The following is an 18,339-nucleotide window of genomic DNA, read 5'->3' on the forward strand; positions in this document are numbered from 1 at the left end:
CAAAACTTTGAGACAGATAGCTATGAAGAATTTCACTTTGTATTACAAACAGAAGTATTGAAATATTTTGTCAGTTACTGTTGAATTCTTTCAGTGTTATTTTTTCGGGTTTTGAGTTTAATTTTACAACTGAAACAGAGTATTCTTTGGAAGGAAAATCCTGCATATATTCTTTTGGGAACTATGCTTTCCATGAAGACCTTTTTTAATTTCCAAAGTTTTGTCCCGAATAAAGATCTCATCTGAAAGGTCCACTTAAATAATTGTTGAGCTGATCTCTTGAAGTATCAATACTTATGTTGTGTCTACTCTATAATTTGGGGTTTTTTACAAAATAAATTACTCTGAGAGTTCAGACCTTTCCTTACACCACTCACTATACTTCTTAGTAATTTAAAGGCTGAATGTTAAATGTTAAAGTGTGTGCATACTTGGTAACAATAGCAAATGACTTGGGTTGAGTAGTTTGATCATAGTAACAGAAATGGTCTAGAAATTCTTGCATATTGGACAGAACTAGGCCATGTGCATAACCAGAAAAATACCTTCTTACAGAAACTAGATGCTGCTGCTTTTAGTAATTTCTTTGCCATGTTGGCTGACTATGTTTTCATTCACCTAAGTTCCCTTTCTTTGTCAGAGTAAAACTACAAAACACAAAGATCTCTGAAATTCAAGTCGCTTCTGACATACGTGTGCTTGATTTCTCAAAACCACTTTTATTCCTTTGAAACAGGATGATACTGTGCCCTCACTAAATTTCTAAGAGCTTCAATGATGAACTCATGTTATATGATTGCACTTGCTTATTGAAATGTTTCACAGAGAAATCCCTGAACCATTAGTAATAGAGTAAAAAAATGACGTTTTAAAAAAGGCAGCTCTTACATAAAAGTCATTTCCTTTTCTTATACAAAAGCAAACAAAACCATTATTAATCCTCATCCACTTAAAATGTTTTTGAGTCTTACTTGGAATGTTTTCCATTAATCTACTAAAATAACATATGGCGTTACAAATTTTATTAAAATTACAATTTTGTGTTTTCTCCCACTGGGACACTCCTACTGGCAGAAGCTTAAAGATAACTAGAAACAAAGTTTCTGTTGTACTTCAGGTCTTTTCATTCTCACTACACTTGGGAATAGTAACTTTTCAGAGAAGTGGTAAGTTATTTTGTGGCTTAATGGTTGCTAAAGACATCTGGAATCCATTGTTCCTCTGCCTTTGTCTTGTAGGATTCTGTCATTCATTTGAAACCTCTCAGGTCTTCTCCTTTTGCCACGTGGAAAGAAAGGTTAAAATGCTCCTTCTCCCTTTCATTATGAAAGGTAACACGGCAGCTTGGATTCAGAAAGGCTGGTTGGAGTTAGGAGTCTCCAGCACCAGAGGACTCACTTTTCCACTTAAGTTTTTTGACCTTCAGAAAATCTCTAATCTTATACTATGTATTCAATAAATTAATGCTGCTAGTATTAGTATACTTTTGGATTTTTAAAGTGGACAATAAGTTTATACAGTGAAAGGAAGCTAAAGACATAACAAGAGCTGTTTTTACTGAAAATATATAATGTTAAGTATTAAAGATGAGGCATATGGGCAAGTTTTCAAGTAATAGGAGTTCTTTATTTCTAAACAGAGGGTGGTTAGTTAGGATATTGGTTGTTTGGGTTTTTGGTTTGTTTTTGTTGTTGTTGTTGTTTTCTGATGACTTAGTGGTAAGAAATTGTGCTGCCAAGGCAAAGATACATGGTTCAAATCCACTAACTGCTCTATGGGAGAAAGATGGGCAGTCTCCTCCCATGTGATTTACTGCTTCTGAAAACCTGCTGGCAGGCCAGCTGCAGGTTGGTGCCAACTGTAAAGCATACAACAACAACAGAAGGAGAGAGAGATAGACCTATCTGCATGACATAACGTGTTCAAAACTCATTTTTAAAACAGGAAAAAGAAGTGTTCATAAAATTAATCAGGTTTCATACATTTAGGGATGAAACATCCTGGAAAAATGCTTTTTTCATTCATAAGTTAAAAATCCTTCTTTTTAACTGTGTTTAGTAGAAAAACCTGTGTCTTCTATTCCTACTGAGATTAGCCAGGTTTTGATGTTTTCTTCTTTTTATCCCTCTAAGCCCTCATATCTTTTGTTAGAGATGTTATACTGAAAGCAATAATACCTTTTCAATTTAATTTCTCAAAGGTTCTGAAACTTTTTATTTCCTTATTAGAGTATATTCTCCTTTTAATTTCTGCAGGCTCTATTACTGTCAAGGTACCATCTTCTCTTCAGACTCGTTTACAATTATCAGGGAAAGAAGTTGTTGTGAATTCAGAAGTTCATGTTGGGGAAATGGCTGACACCCACAAAGATGATAGCAGAACAATTACTGGTAAGGAGACTATGTTTTTCTAAGACCTCATTAAATTACCTCAGAGCATTTTCCAGTCCTCTCACTGAATAAAGTTTGTCAAAATTTTTCAAGCATAACTGCTCTCTAATTCTTAGACTTAAAAATCAATTTAATACTTATATTACAATAAAAGATTTAAAAATAACTGTATAAGATTAAAGTGAGTTAGGAATTTGGCTTGATTGTAAGCACATTATAAACTTGCTCTTGAACCCACTAACTTCTCAATTCCACAAGGATGGATAACTTCTGTACATTTTTTCCTAACTACATATTTTTTAAAATATTTGTTTTAATAACACCATCACTGAGGGTGTACTGCCATCTCTGAAGCCCTGCTTTAATGTTGTGTATATTTGCCCTCACTTGGAGAGGATTGAACCAACCACCTCTTTATCACCATCTCCTTTACTTGTTGCATACGCAGTTTTTAAATGATTGGAGAGTCCTTGAGCCTTTTCTTGCACTAACGTAAGGCTATGTGAAGACTCATTATGTATGCACCTCATTCAGTTGAACTACAAATTCTTAAAGGCACATTTAAGAATGAATCTTGCTCATAACTTGATGAGAGCTTCTATTAACTGAAAGTGTATGGGATAAAAATATCACCTATACTTTTTTTATGGACTGCTAGGAGAACAAACAGGTTTGTCCTGGAGAAGGTGAAGCTGGAATGCTCCTTGGAATCAAGGATTCTGAAGCTTCGTCTTACATACTTTGGGCATGTTGCAAGGAGGGACTGGTCCTTGGAGAGGGACATCCTGTTTGGGAGAGTGGAGGGATGGCGCAGGAGAGGAAGACCCTCGATGAGATAGATCGATTATGTGACTGGAGTGGTGGGAATGAGTGTATTTGAGACAGCGAGGTTGGCACAGGATAGAATGGCGTTTAGGGCTCTTGCACATAGGGTCGCTATGAGTCGCAAGCGACTCGATGGCACATAGCAACAATAGCAATACTTTTTCAAGAATGATTCAATGTCTTATGGACAAACTCTTATTTAGTGAAAACTGGATGGACATTTAAGTACATTAAATGTGATTAGAAGCTACTTGTTGTCAAGTGAAATAACTTAGATAAAAATACTTTAACTCATTCAAAAGACTTTGTCAAAACAGTAAGGACGACTTAGAGACTCAGCAAGGTAGGGGTGGGGAGAGGTGGGAGGAATCTTTGGCAAGAACATACATTGTTGTTGTTAGGTGCCATCTTGTCGCTTGTGACTCACAGTGACCCTAAGTACAACAGCCCTAAAGCCTGCTCTATCCCTTGCCAATCTCACTGTCTCTAATAAGGATTTGTTGTTTTGGGGTAACATCAAGTTGGAACCAACCCATAGCTGACCTTCCAGCAGAGTTTCAGAAGCAATAAATTGTTCAAGAGGAGATTGCCCATCCTTCTCTCATAGAGAAGCTGGTGAATTTGAACCACATACCTTCAGGTTGGCAACACAATTTGTTACCACTAAGCCACCTCTAAAGACATACAGAAAATTAAAAATTCTCATTTAAAAATTGGACAAAGGCTTTCTACGAAGATGGCGCTGAAAGCCAAGAAGGAAGCCCCTGCCCCTCCCAAAACTGAAGCCAAAGCAAAGGCATTAAAGGCCAAGAAGGCAGTCCTGAAGGGCGTCCACAGCCAAAAAAAAAAAAAAAGAAGATCTGCACGTTACCCACCTTCCGGCGGCAGCCCAAATACCCCCGGAAGAGCGCCCCGAGGAGAAACAAGCTTGACCACTATGCCATCATCAAATTTCCCCTGACCACTGAGTCAACTATGAAGCAGATAGAAGATAACAACACATTTGTGTTCATTGGGGATGTCAATGCCAACAAGCACCAAATTAAACAAGCTGTAAAGAAGCTCTATGACATTGGTATGGCTAAGGTCAACACTTTGATTAGGCCTGATGGACAGAAGAAGGCCTATGTTCGACTTGCTCCTGATTGATGCTTTGGAGGTTGCCAACAAAATTGGGGTCATCTAAACTGAGTCCAGAGGGCTAATTCTAAATATAAATTTTTCTCACCATAAAAAAAAAAAATTGGGCAAAGGACATGGAGAAACACTTCACAGAAGAGGCTATCGAAGCCACCTTCAAATACATGAGAAGAGGCTAGTAACCATTAACTGCTCCCACTGCCATTATCATTTTCAACTCGCGGCAACCCTTTTGGAGAGAATAAAATCGTCCCAAAGGATATTAAAGTGTTTATATATTTATGGAAGCAAATTGCCTCAACTCTCTCCTGTGGAGCTGCTCTGTAAGGACATTTTGGTTCCAAAATGCCACCAGGATTCTTTCTGTGGCCATTGTTGTTATGTACCATCATAGCAGACCCTACAGCAGATTTCCAGAGGCTGTAAATCACATGGCTGGAGATTTCCCATCTTTCTTCTGTGGAGCATCTAGTAGAGTCAAACCACATGCCTTTGGGCTGGTGACACAACTCCTCAGCCATTAGATAAACAAATTAAAACTACAATGAGATACCACTCCACCCTGCAAAGATTGCCGTGATAAAAAAACTACAAAATATATGCCTGGGAAGTTGTAAAGGAATTGCAGTTCTTTTTTTTTTTTAAATTTTATTTTATTATTTTTGTGTGCGTGTACCATCAAATCAGATCTGACTGGTACAGGAGATTGTCCCTCCTTCCCCGGCAGAGCATCTGGTGGATTCGAACTGTGCGCCTCTGGAATTGTAGTTGCAGCTCCTTGCCACCAGGCCACCAGAGCTCCCCGGAATTGCAGTTCTTAAACATTGCTGGTGGAATTGTAAAATAGTGCTGCTGTGGTTGTTGCTACATGCCATCACAGCGACCCTTAGTACAGCAGAACAAACCCAGCCTGGTGCTATGGAAAACAGTATGGTGCTTCCGCAAAAAGCTAGAAATATAAATACAGATGATCCAGCATTCCCTTGCCTACAGGGTGTGTGTGCGAGTGTGTGTGGTGATGGTGGTGGTGGTGGTGGTGTGTGCCTGCCACTCATAGCAACCCTATGTGCATCAGCCCTAAACCCTGCTCTATCTTGTGCCAATCTTATTGTCTCTAACACACCTACCACCAATACGCCAGTCACTGAATCAATCTATCTATCTTTTCAAGGGTCTTCCTCTCTTGCTCTGTCCCTCTACTATATATATATATATATATATATATATATAAATCCTAGAGGTAGAAGAGAAATAACACATCTGTTTATTGCAGTATTACAGTAGCAAAAATCCACACACATGGAGACACGGTGATGGAGATTTCCAGCCAATTTATAGGATCGGTTTACTGGGTTAAAAGGCTTGGGGCCGTATTCTTGAGGAATAACTTGGTGAACTGGCATAACATAACTCACAAAGATATTATGTTCTACATTTAGGTTTAGTGAATAGTATCTTTAGTCTCATGAGTGGCCATATAAGATAGAATTAGTGCTCACTGCTTGTTATAGAGAAGAGGAGAATGGTGGAGATGGAAGGTCTTAAGAATATACTAGTCCACAGGACTGATAGCCCACACAAACCACTGCATCTTCTACCTTGAGACCAGAAGAACCAAGTGCTGCCCAGCTTCTGCTACTGACTGTTGTGAGCAGGACCACAATAGCAGGTCCCCAGTAGAGTGAAAAAAGCAGAATAAGACTCAAATTCCTTTTAAAAAAGGCAAAAACACAAAAAGGACAAACATTTGGTAATACCATCTCAGACAAGAGTCTTATAACAAAAGTTTACAGAATACTCCTGGGCTTCCACAAGAAGAAGACTGATGATAACCAATTACAAAATGGGCAAAAGACATGGAAAGAATTTTTACATGGGAAAATATTCAAATGGCAAACAGACACATGAAGAAATGCTCCAAATCACTGGCAATAAGAGAGATGCAAATCGAAACTACAGTGAGGTTCCATCTCACTCCAGTAACAGTGGCAAAGTTTAACAGGGCAGCAAGTAATAAATGTTGGAGAGGATGTGGCGAGGCAGGAAATTTTATACATTGTTGATGAGATTGTAAAATGATACAACCATTCTGAAAGGCATTTTGGCACTTCCTCAAAAAGCTGAACATAGAAATTCCATATGACTCAGGTATTCCTCTACTTGTAATATACCATGAGAAAATGAGAACTGAGGCACAAATGAAGATTTGTACACCAGTGTTCATAGCAGCATTATTCACCATCACAAGAACATAGAAACAGCCCAAATGTCCACAAACGAATGGTTTAAGAAATTATGGTACATTATGGTCCCACAAGGATAAATATTGTGCAAAACCATTATTGTAGAATGAGTATAAGGATCCAAGAGGGGTGGGAGAGGCTGGAAGCAGAGGGACGAGGATGTGCAGGGAGACGGAGGATTAATCATGTGGTTGTACAGTTTGAAGAGGGGGTGAGGGAAATTTAAAAAAATTGTTCTTGAAAACAATGTATTTGAATTTTGTAAATAAACTAGTAGAAAATTAAAAAAATAAATACATTTAAAAAGGCCAGACCTGATGGACCAAGAAAAACTAAAAGCAGACCTGAGACTGGCCACCTAAAATACTCTGAACTCAGACGCTATTTCTGCAGGTCACTTTTCAGCCTGATAATAGATTGAATTATAAAATAAACAATCCTGTCCATGAGTAATATGCTTTCTTAAACCATTAATATATGAGACTAAGTGGTCAACAATTACTGAAAGCAGAGGTAAGAAGGCTCGGAGGCAAAGGGTAGCTAGATCAATGGAAAGAGAACAGAGTGGAAAGAAATAGAATGCTGATAAAAATAAAAACAAAAAAAATTGTAAAAATAGCAACCAATGGCATGAAATAATCTGTATAAAAATTGTTCATCTGAACACTATAAAATATGTAAAGAGGACTGCACTGCAATTCCGAAGGCACAAGGTTCGAGTCCACCAGATGCTCTGCTAGAGAAGGAGGGGAAGTCTCTTCCTGTGCCAGCTGGATCCAAATTGACAGGTGGCAGCAAGTTTAAAAAAAAAAAAAAGTAAAGAAAAACAAAAAGCCAATCTTAAAAAAAAATTACTTGTCACCTAATATCTTGAATTTGATAAGGAGCCAATATAGTTACCTTTTTTTTGTTCTAGTAATCTAATGTGGTAACATATTTAACAGTGCTCCAAATCAAAGAGTAATGACATAGTTTACATAGTTAAAAGTGTTTCCATTACAAATTAAACCTGTGTTTTCATATTCCTTTACTAATAGACTGATATGCCTTCCTGAACAGCTCTATTCTCATTGCAGCCATTATTTCAATATATGTAACTTCCAAATCAGCATCTGTATGTCTGACTTCCTGAGTTCTAGACCATTTCTATTCCACTAAGCTAGGAATATTTCCATTCTAATATATATATTTTTTTTATTTTATTATTTTTGTGTGAGTGTACCGTCAAATCAGATCTGACTGGTACAGGAGGAGATTGTTCCTCCTTCCCCCCGGCAGAGCATCTGGTGGATTCGAACTGTGCGCCTCTGTTGCAGCTCCTTTCCACTAGGCCACCAGAGCTCCCATTCTAATATATTTAAAAGCAGTCTTGCTCTCCTCAATTTTTCCTAGCATACCTCTTCTTCCTCTTGTCTTCTCTATTTTTTCTTTATTCAGTCAGCCACTCACTCAGGAAATACTGATTCTCACCCTGTAATTTAGGAGTGGAAATGCAAATAAAAAAAGCAGCATCTACATTTTGAAGAACTTATGCCTTAGTAAGGAAAGACTGCTGACCAGTGAGTAGACTAGGATACAAGTGTGTATCTGGTGCTGTGAGAGTGTAGATGAGGCCCATCAAAATAGTATTGTGAATTTGAGGGACTGATAGAAGTCACATAAAGCAAACCAAGGAGAGTAAGAGACATCAAAGAATGCTACAGAGTTTGGGAGACCTAACATATCACAGAGGGCTTTAAAACCCAGGCTAAAGATTTGGATGTTTTATAAGTGCAAAGCCATTACAAGATTTAATCTGTAGTTTACATAATCAAATGTGTGTTTCAGAAAGATCACCCAGCATGTTGTATGAGGGAAGACTGGAAAGGAAAAGAATAGATAAAGGGAAAATCTAGTTAGCAGGTTACCACACTCATTCTGGAGAAAGGGAGAAGGAACTGAGATGTCAGAGTGCTTTAAACAAACAGGCTTTCCACAAATCTTGGCTGGAAAACAAGATGAATGAAAGAATCAGTGCTATGAAAATCATGCACACTTACCTCAGTAGTTGCAATGAAGTTCCTCTGCTCACTTTATAATTGGGTGTCATGACTTAGGCCCCTATTTCCTAAACCAAGAAGGACCAAACTGAAGAATGGCAGTGTTATTTTGTGATCACTGCTCAAAGCTCTGGATTCTGATAGACGTGATTCTTTTGCAGATTCTTTTGCCCAGATAAAATACGCGTTTGGCCCGAGATAGCTCTTCAGATTGTCTCAGATAGGATCCAGCAGAGGTGTGCACCCCCAAATGCAGACAGCAGCACCCTCTTGGAGAGCTGTGAATTGAGCTGATGCCGGCCCGGCCATTGATGGGGTTCATTCTGATGCTGAAACTGTTTGACATACAGAAGGCCACAGGTTTTATATATTGAGCGCATGACATAATTTCAGAGGCCTAGGGAGTAAAGCCAGATTATAAAACCAGATTACTTCTTTTCTGTGGAGATTCTCATTTAAAGGACAGTTTTTGGAAATAATGAACAGCTTTGTATGTGAGTCATAATTACAGGCAAATGAGCTAGCTGATCTCCTCACAGAGCCAGTGAAACATAGAAACAGCGATGCCCTCATTGCACCAGGTCTGGGTCGTATCTGTGGCATGACTTCTGGATGATCTTTGCAAGAAATCATACCAGTAAGATTTAGTCCTTCAGATCCAGTCTTCCATGGAGTTTTGAAGTGTCGGCCTTATACATTTATTGCTTGCCCCATGTTTTCCCTTGCTGTTGCTACCACCAATAAATAAGTCTCAGATTTATAGTTCTGACTTAAAAGTGTTAGGTGTTATTCTAGGACACAGATAAAGCTGGCACTCTCAGGCTAAAACATTCACTTACTAAAAAATCTCTGCCCTGTATACAGTCTTTCTTGAAGTGCCTTTTTTAATCCTTTGAAAGCCATGATTCTAAATTGGTTTGCCCAGTAAGTGATGAATGCCTTAGGTAAAATATTTCTAATACACAACTTTCTATAAAAAGCTTGGTTTATCAGCTTAGATAAGAAACTTGGACTCTAATGTATATGTCCATATTCCAAATCCAGAAAGATGTCTGGTAAAAAGTCCTTTGTCTTAAAAATCTTCACTTAAATGATGAGAGGAAAGTAGAGGTAAAGTGCATTGCCAGAAAAAATGACAAGTGTGTTCTGAACACTACTGAGTTCACTCAAGGTGAAAATATAAAGTGTCTAGAAAAGAAATTCATTGGGAATTGAAAGAAGAAGAAATCAGAAGAAATTTTTCAACTTGTTTTTAGGCAAGGTTGCAGGTCTGCTGCCTGAGGCCATAAACAAATCTTGGAGAAAGGGTGGGGTGGAAAAGCAGAAGTTGTCTGATCAGTCTTTATGAGAGGCAGGAGGTAAGAGCTTCCCAGAGTTGTCTCCTCATCTTGGAGAACAAGGGGGACTGACTTATAAAGGAGAGGCAGGATAGCAGAATGTGAAGAATTTTTACAGTATCCTCTGTTGCCCAGGTTCTGGTGAGCGGTCACATCCCAGCCTAACTGATCTGGTTTTATCAGTATTCCAGAGAGAGTTGCCATCATCTGCATCTGTTTACTACAGCTTAAGGGAACACATGACTCCTGGCCAATATTTGCAGAAAGAGACAGGAATGGGTAATTGAAGTGTTTCAAGGAGAGTTTAAAGGAATTTTAGTCTGATAAAAATTTCTACTACTGCTAACTGAAGGCTTTTTCTCTATAAGGTATTATCAAACACAAGTCTTTCATTAGTCTAGGGAAAAAAGCTCACTCACTCAACTGCCATTGAGTCAGAGAAGGCTGTTCCTCTTTCTGCAGAGGAGCAGCTGGTGGATTTGAACTGCTTCCCTTTGGATTGGCAGTACAACTCCTTACTCACTAGGCCCCCAGATCCTCAATAAAAGGTAGTGGTGGTGGTGGTAGTGGTGGTTATGTTAAGTGCCATTGAGTCAACTACAACTCTTAGTGACCTTGTGAACAATGGATCTGAACGCTGCCCTCATCATCTCTGACTCTCTTAAACCCACTGTTACAGTCATTGTCACAATCCATTTTGTTGAGGGTCTTCCCCTGCTGGATGAGCCTTTGTATTTGGTTGGGCTGTGTAAGTCTCTAGTTTGGAGGCTAATGTGTGAAGCAGTTGGATTCTGGAGGGTAAGTTCTCTTGTTTTAGTTGAAAATCGGGTGTAATGTGTTTGGTGGGTTTTTAGCTAACAATCAGCTGTGGGCTGGAAGCCTCTTGTTTAAGTCAGTCAGGACCTGATGGGCAGGCCTTTGTATTTAAAATTAGGCTGGTACTAATTGTGTTTGGGAATAACATTCTCCTAAATGGTACAGCACTACTAATCTGTCAGTTTGCTGTACTGAGGTAACTTGGAGTTGCTGTGATGCTGAACGCTGTGACACTGATGTGTCAAATGCCATAATGGTTACCCATGGTGCACAGTGTTCAGTGGAGCTCCCAGATTAAGATCAGTTTGGAAAAAGGATTGGCATCCACTTCCTAAACATGCCTTTGGAAACTCTATGAACATTAGAGAAATGATGATAGTTATACAATAAGGTTCAGATCTTTTGTTCATAGAGTCTCTATGAGCTGTGTTCAACTTAACAGCACTTCACAACAACAACAGTAGAAAACTGGTCGAAACAGAACAAAGCCCACAGAATGCCACTTAGAAAATATAGGGGTTGGTTTTCTCTCCATGTGGGAAAATTTTTAGCCTCTTAATATAACTGTCAGAAATAACTCTTTGTTTGGGACACAGTGAAGTTTTTATTTTCTTAAAGCTTATTGCATATGTATTTGTCGATCATATAGATATGCCTCAGGGCTACACAGGAGTGATTGGATAAAAGAATGAAGACTATTTATTATAAGGTTTATAGCTAATTTGCATAGAAGTACTCTGAGAAGGGATTAAGAACTGTTTTCTGATTTATGCTTTTATGGGTTTTTATGTTTCTCTTCTTCATGCTTTAATAATGTATTTTATTCCCCTTCACTTTGTTCAAGTGACTTGAATCAGACATCACTTTGATTTTTTGATGTTTAAAAAAACTGAAACAAGGCCAGGGATTGTTTCTGTTTATCTAAAGTCGAGATTGGGTCAGTAAATAAACATTTCAGGCCTTTCAGGTTACATATGGCCTTTGTTGCATCTTCTTTAACAACCCTTCTGAAGTATAAAATCCACTTAGCTTTCCAGTCGTCCATAAACAGGCCTTGGGGACCAAGAGATCAAAGTGCAGGCACTTCCTGTTCCCATTGTGGAGTACTGGAATTCTGTTTGTAATGCCTGTTATTTTGGTTGGTGGTTTTATTTTTTCCTATCTATTCTGATTATTTAAGAAATCTTGCATCACAGTCAAATCCTTATTCTAAATGAAGTCTCCCTACAAGCCAAGAAGACTGCACACATAAAAAGTTTAATAATTTAAGATTTCAGAAGCTATATAATCAATAGATGTACAATGATAAATATCCAAAAATGTTTAGTATCACTTTAGACATGTATATTATTAAATGGCATTATACAGTTTTAATTATTGATATAAAACAAAACAGATGAGTAGCTGAATGTAAACCAATTTAAAAAGAAATATTCGTTATTAGAAAATTATAAATTGAGATCACAGTGAACTACCTCTGAATACCAATTCAAATAGCTAATAGATGTCTTGATAATTACCACTAAAACAGGATTGCTCCACCATTGCTGGTTGGAACGTAAAAGGACACAGCTAATTTGTAGTTCACTGTGGCAGTTTCTTAAAAAACCATAAATCGCACCAGGGAATTTCTTTATGGTGACAAAGAGTTACATATCTTAATTATAATGGTTATACAAATTTGCATATGTGACAAAATGGCATAAAAGTGTATATGCACTGGAGCTCTGGAGGCCTAGTAGCAAGAAGCTGCGCTGCAATCCTGAGGTCACGTGGTTTGAATCTACCAGATGCTCTGATACAGAAGGAAGGGCAATCTCCTTCTGTGCTTGTCAGGTCCAATCAGATGGTACACACATACACCAATAATAAAATAAATATAAATATAAATCTTTTTTTTAAAGTGTGTATGCACTATGTTGTTGTTAGGTGCCATTGAGTCAATTATGACTCATAGCAGTCCTGTGAACAAAAGATCTACTCTGTTCTATCCTGCGCCATCCTCAGACTTGCTAACACCCAGAAGCCCATTGCAGCAGTCACAGTGTCAGTCCACCTGGTTGAGGGTCCTCCTCTCCTTCACTGACCCTCCACCCTTCCCAGCATCATGTCCTTCTCCAAGGAATAGCCCCTCTTAGCAACATGCCCAAAACCCATTCCTGCTTCTGAAGAGCACTGCGGCTGCACCCTCTCCAAGACATAGCTGTTTGTTCTGTTGGCTGTCCATGGGATGTTCAGTGCTCTTCTCCAACACACAGCTCAAAGGCCTCAATTCTTTTTCTGCCATCCTTATTCATTGTCCAGATGCATAACAAGTAATTAGAACATAATTAGAACATTTCATGAAATTATACATAGCCTCATAGCTGAATGAGTAGATTAGAAAATATCTGAATATGGGTAATGTCTCTAATCAAATTAATTGTACTGTGTGTACGATTTCCTAGTGTGGATGATGTACTATAGTTCTGTAAGATATCACCATTGGGTGATAGGGGCACAGGACTTCTCTGTACTATTTGGACCTTCTTTTCAATTTATCGTTATCTCAAAACAAAATGTTTCAACAAAAAAGAAAGACAAGGAGAAGGGGAAAAATATATAAACAAACGAATTAATGAGTGAAGGAAACCCCCGATCTGAAACAGGAACAATAAAAATGTAAAATATATGGTTCTAAGACAGTGGACCTCGGAAAATCTTTCAGAGATTGGAGCAAAGAAGGTGAACGTGCCACAGGCCACCTTTCTGCTTTGAATTTCTAGACTGATATAAAGGGAAGACGAACCAAGAGAGGGAGGACCCACTAGACTCCTCCTTCCCCAAGTGAAGAACAAGCTCAGTGTCTTCTGCAGAGGTCAAGGTAGCCAGAATTCATAGGACACAGTAGAGCCTGTTTCACCTCCAGACCCAGAATAATGATGTCTGATCTGTCTGCCAGACAGGGAAATTTCATAACTCATGCCACTAGGTAGCCACTTGAAAGGTGAGTAGCTCTAAATAATTATCACTAAACTGAGCACTGTTCCAGAAACAAACCACAGACACCAATCCCAGTGCCTAAAGCCAATCCCAACTCATAATGACCCTAGGACCTTATATGATGTCCAGGCTCTGAGTCTTTGCAGAAGCAGACGGCCACATCTCTCTTCTGCTACGACTTGGTGGATTCAAACCACCAAGGTTAGCACTTTAACCACTGTGCCACCAGGTTTCCTCAGCTCCAGACCTGCCGCCTTGTTGTTGATTGCCACTGAGTTGAGCACGACTCATAGTGACCCTGTGAACAAAAGACCTGAAGCCTCTCTACAACCGTCGACATTTATCAAAGTTTATAGAGTTTCCAGAGGCACATTGTTTAGGAAGTGGATGCCACTCCTGCTTCCAACCAGCCTAGCAAATGATAAAAGCAAAACATGAAAGAGGCAAACTATTTCCAAGCAGCTGCATCTTGGACACACTCAAGATTTGTAGGAATACAAAAATATTTAGGACCTAATAATGCAAAATTTATGTCACACGTCCAGTCAAAGATTATCATACGACAAAGTGATGAGAAAACATGACTCAGAATAATAATTCCTTAAAACTAACTCAGAACTGATACAGATGTTAGAATTAGCAAAGGGTAATAAAATAGTTATTCATGTCCAAAAATTAAATAAAAGCTTTTAAAATATTAAAAGACTCTAAATTTGTAGAAATATACTGTGTTGAGATGAAAAATGCAGAAAGAGTGAACAATGCAGAAGTGCAAATAGAAGGATCAAAGAGTCTCTAAATTATGTCTTAGAAAAACTGATTAATTTTATAATTGTTCAATTCTTAGTCTATTGATTTTAATATTTTTAGGTCATTAGTATAAAATATTAAGGATATCTACCATTCAAACTAGTTATAAAAACGTTATTAAAAACCCGTATAAAGCTGCTGTGGACCTGTCAACACCACAGGTGTGGCTGCTCTGCTATACCTGAGGTGTCAGGGCAAAGAGGAAGTGGCAATTTCTACACTCAGTGCTCAACCCGTGAGCACTCAGAATGCTTTCTAGCCTGACAATCCTGTTTTTAAAAAAAAAAACCCAACATTAAAAAAAACAAAAAACATACAACCCAACCTGTATAAAAACTAGCATTAAAAACTAGATTTTCATCAATAAATATTTTTGCCAGAATGCCTTAGATTGTACTTTTTTTGAGAAAATACAATTAATAGTTAAGGATGTTGACAGAATTAAAATATCTGGTTATGGAATTGTACGATAGTCTGATTTTCACTGGCAAAGAGAAATGAAAGCAATGAAGTTGTGGAACCCCAAGTTCTAATGTGTGTTGCAAGACTGCAGTAGGAAGAATTATATAAACTTCACAAATTAGAAAGGAGTATCCACATTCAGGCCAAATTACAAAAAGCTTTCAGTAAATCACTTGTTGGCAAGATGGAGAAAGCTTTTCAGTCAGCTTAAATACAACATTATAAATGATCTTTGTGCTTGCGTGTTGTCTCTAAGCTGAAATTGCTTGTGCATTCATTTTGCTGAAGACGGGAGCCCTGTGTTAGCCTCTCCTGTTACAGAAAATGGGCAGATAAGCTCCACTTAACATAAGTAAGAAAAGCATCACTGGGGAAGTGACTAGAACAATGTAACATGATCTCAGATAATAAGGAAAGACTTACTGTTGATCTACTTTTTACTGGTGTTTAATGGTAAAAAATAAAAGAGAAGAATGTCATTTCCTGTGGGCTTAGAGTCTATACAGAGCAGAATATAAGGACAGATTAAATTATAAATGGCTATTTCCTTCTGACTATAATGTCTTTTTTAAAAAATGTTATTACTTTTTTTGTGTGTACCATCACATTGGATCTGACTGATGAGATCGTTCTCCAGCAGAACAGCTGGTGGATTTGAACCGTGCACCTCAGGGATTGCAGCTACGTCTTTTTAAAAAAAAAATAAAATTTAATTGTGATTTTAACAAAAGTTTACAGAAAAGTTAGATTTTCATGCATTCATTGTTGCCCATTTTACCCCCCTCCCTCCGTTCCCCCTCCTCAAGCTGACTTTTTAAAATACTAGTTTATTTACAAAATTTGAATACTTTGTTTTTGAGAACAAATTCTTCCAATTTCCCTCACGCTCCCATCATATTATACAATTCCATTATTAATCCCCCCTTCCCCTGCACATCCTCATCCCTCTGTTTCCAACCACCACCACTTGGATGTTCATACTCATTCTACAAAAATGGTTTTATACAATGTTTGTATTTGTGGGACTGAATTGGTTCACTCAGCATAATGCTCTGCAGTCCCTCTCAAGTTAGGTAATAATTTACAAAATCATTGCTCCTGCATGCTGCATAGTATTCCATTGGGTGAATGTACCATAATTTCCCAGTCCGTTCACTTGACATCTGGGCTGTTTCCGTGTTCTTGTGATGGTAAATAATGCTGCTATGAACATTGATGTACAAATCTCCATTTGTGCTGCAATGTCTTTTTTTCCCTACCAGGAGTTTGTTTTAAATGCTAAGTTCTAATTTGTTGTTGTGTGCTACTGAGTAGGAACCCACCCATCGCTGACCCTCCAGTGGGTTTTCAGAGGCAGTTAATCTGCTTTAGTCCTGTTAAATATATGGTTATATATTCATTGCACTTTGAATTTTTCTCAGTTTACAGAAAGTTTTGGAAAATCAAAATCGGTTTTCCAGGTTCATTATTAAGTGTATCATGATTAGGAACTGTCAAGATCTAGTCATGGTTACTTCATGTGCCCAAGTTATTGTCAAATTGTGCCCTTCAAAATAGGTATTATTATCATTTGTAACTCCTGTGTCTCTGAAGCTCAAAAAACTAGAGCCTTATTGATGAAGATAAAACCTATAACCTTTAGTATGGATTAAATAGACATAAAACAAAAATCTTTACAACTGGACTTAATATACAACATGATGATAAATATTTAAATTGTCCAAAATTTCATTTACTTAGATCTACAATTAGTACCCATGAAATCAGCACACAGGAAATAAAAAGATACACACAAAATGAACATGTCTGCACCTCATTAAAGTACTATAGAGCAAGGATATCTGCTTAAAGACTAAGGTGCACCTGACAAAACTAGTTTTTTCAGTTACTTCATCTACATATGAAAATTGAGCAATGCTTTTGAAGAGTATTAAATATACCATGGACTGCCAAAAGAACAACTAAACCTGTCTTAGAAGATGTGCAGTCAGTGTGCTCCACAGAGCCAAGGGTGATGAGACTTGGTCTCACCCTACTTTGGGTCTATTGTGAGGAGAGACCAGTCCTTGGAAAAGGATCACAGTTGGTAAGTAGAGGGCCAGTGAAGGAAAGGAAGACCATTAACAAGATGGATTGACACAATGACTGCAACAATGGATGTAAACAGCAGAGACTGTGCAACAAGACTGGACAGGGTTTAGATCTGTCCTATGAGTCCTTGCTGCCAGCAACCTACTTGCCAGCCACGAAGCTGTTAGAAATGTCAATTAGGAGACAGTGTTTCACAGCTCTACTTTCCTAGCAGACTCTTGCAGTTTGAATTAGGCTTCCCCAACTGGAGGACACATACCACCACCACCACCCCAATTTTATTGTTACTGTAAGTTGTATGAAAGTTTACAAAGCAATTTGATTATCCAATTACTCATACTCATTTTGTTTGTTGGGGTTTTTAAAGAAAATTTTCTTTTCTGCCTCAGTGATTTCCCTCCCTCCCCCCACTCATCCCTCATTACTACCCTTAGTGTCCCTCCCCTTCCCTCTTTGGACATTTATATACATCTTACTAGTTATCCGTCTGTTTTTACAGTGTACTCAATGTTTGTCCTTATAAGAACACTCAGCATAATGCTCTCTGGATTAGGCCTTTTATGGTTAATATTTGCTTTTGTGAATAAGAAAAATCTTTAAAATGTCTGTTTCTTATTGAATTGTTCTGAGCTCTTTGTCCATTTCAAAGATTTGTTGTTTGGATCTATGGAGAAAAATGGTGCTGATAATTTCATGCAATTTTGTGTTTCAGGCATCATGAATGGAGCAAGCACACTTGACACATGGATTAAGGCTAATGCCCCCAAAGGCACTGTAAGTTTTAGGAGTCAAAGCTGGTTTCAGTCCCTGAAACTGCCGGACTAAGGGTGCGTTAAACTGTATGTGTAAAATTTAAACAAAACAAGCTGTTCAGTGTCTACAAAAATGAAAACAGTTATGTTCATACAAATACTAAACACCAATGGAAATGCATACTGGAAAGGTGTCTAGGAAGAATGCTTTTTTAAAACTTGTGCTTAACTGTTATTCTTTTTTACTGCTGTGTAATAAACTGCCACAAACCCATCAGCTTCGTTGTTGTTACTACCTTTGTTGTTATGCACCATCAAGTCGGAACTGACTTATAGTTCAGCCTCCAGTGGGTTTTCTCCTGGGAGGAGACTACCCAACTTTCTCCAGCTGTGCAGCTGGTGGATTTGAACCTCTACCTTCAGGATTGCAGTGCAGCTTCTTACCACTAGGC

General features: G+C 38.2%; 1 protein-coding gene across 1 annotated transcript in view; it reads left to right on the forward strand.

Moving 5' to 3' along the window:
* FAM185A (family with sequence similarity 185, member A) overlaps nt 1–17,960 on the forward strand; it is a 49,685-nt gene extending 31,725 nt beyond the window's left edge. The window contains exons 7-8 of the mRNA XM_006882681.1: nt 2,256–2,390; nt 17,848–17,960. Coding sequence (XP_006882743.1) covers nt 2,256–2,390; nt 17,848–17,960 — 248 coding nt within the window. The remainder of the gene's footprint in view (nt 1–2,255; nt 2,391–17,847) is intronic.
* The last annotated feature ends 379 nt before the right edge of the window (nt 17,961–18,339 follow it).

This window comes from Elephantulus edwardii, unplaced genomic scaffold, assembly GCF_000299155.1.
Source record: "Elephantulus edwardii isolate Elephantulus edwardi_28Jun2011 unplaced genomic scaffold, EleEdw1.0 scaffold00022, whole genome shotgun sequence".
NCBI lineage: Eukaryota > Metazoa > Chordata > Mammalia > Macroscelidea > Macroscelididae > Elephantulus > Elephantulus edwardii.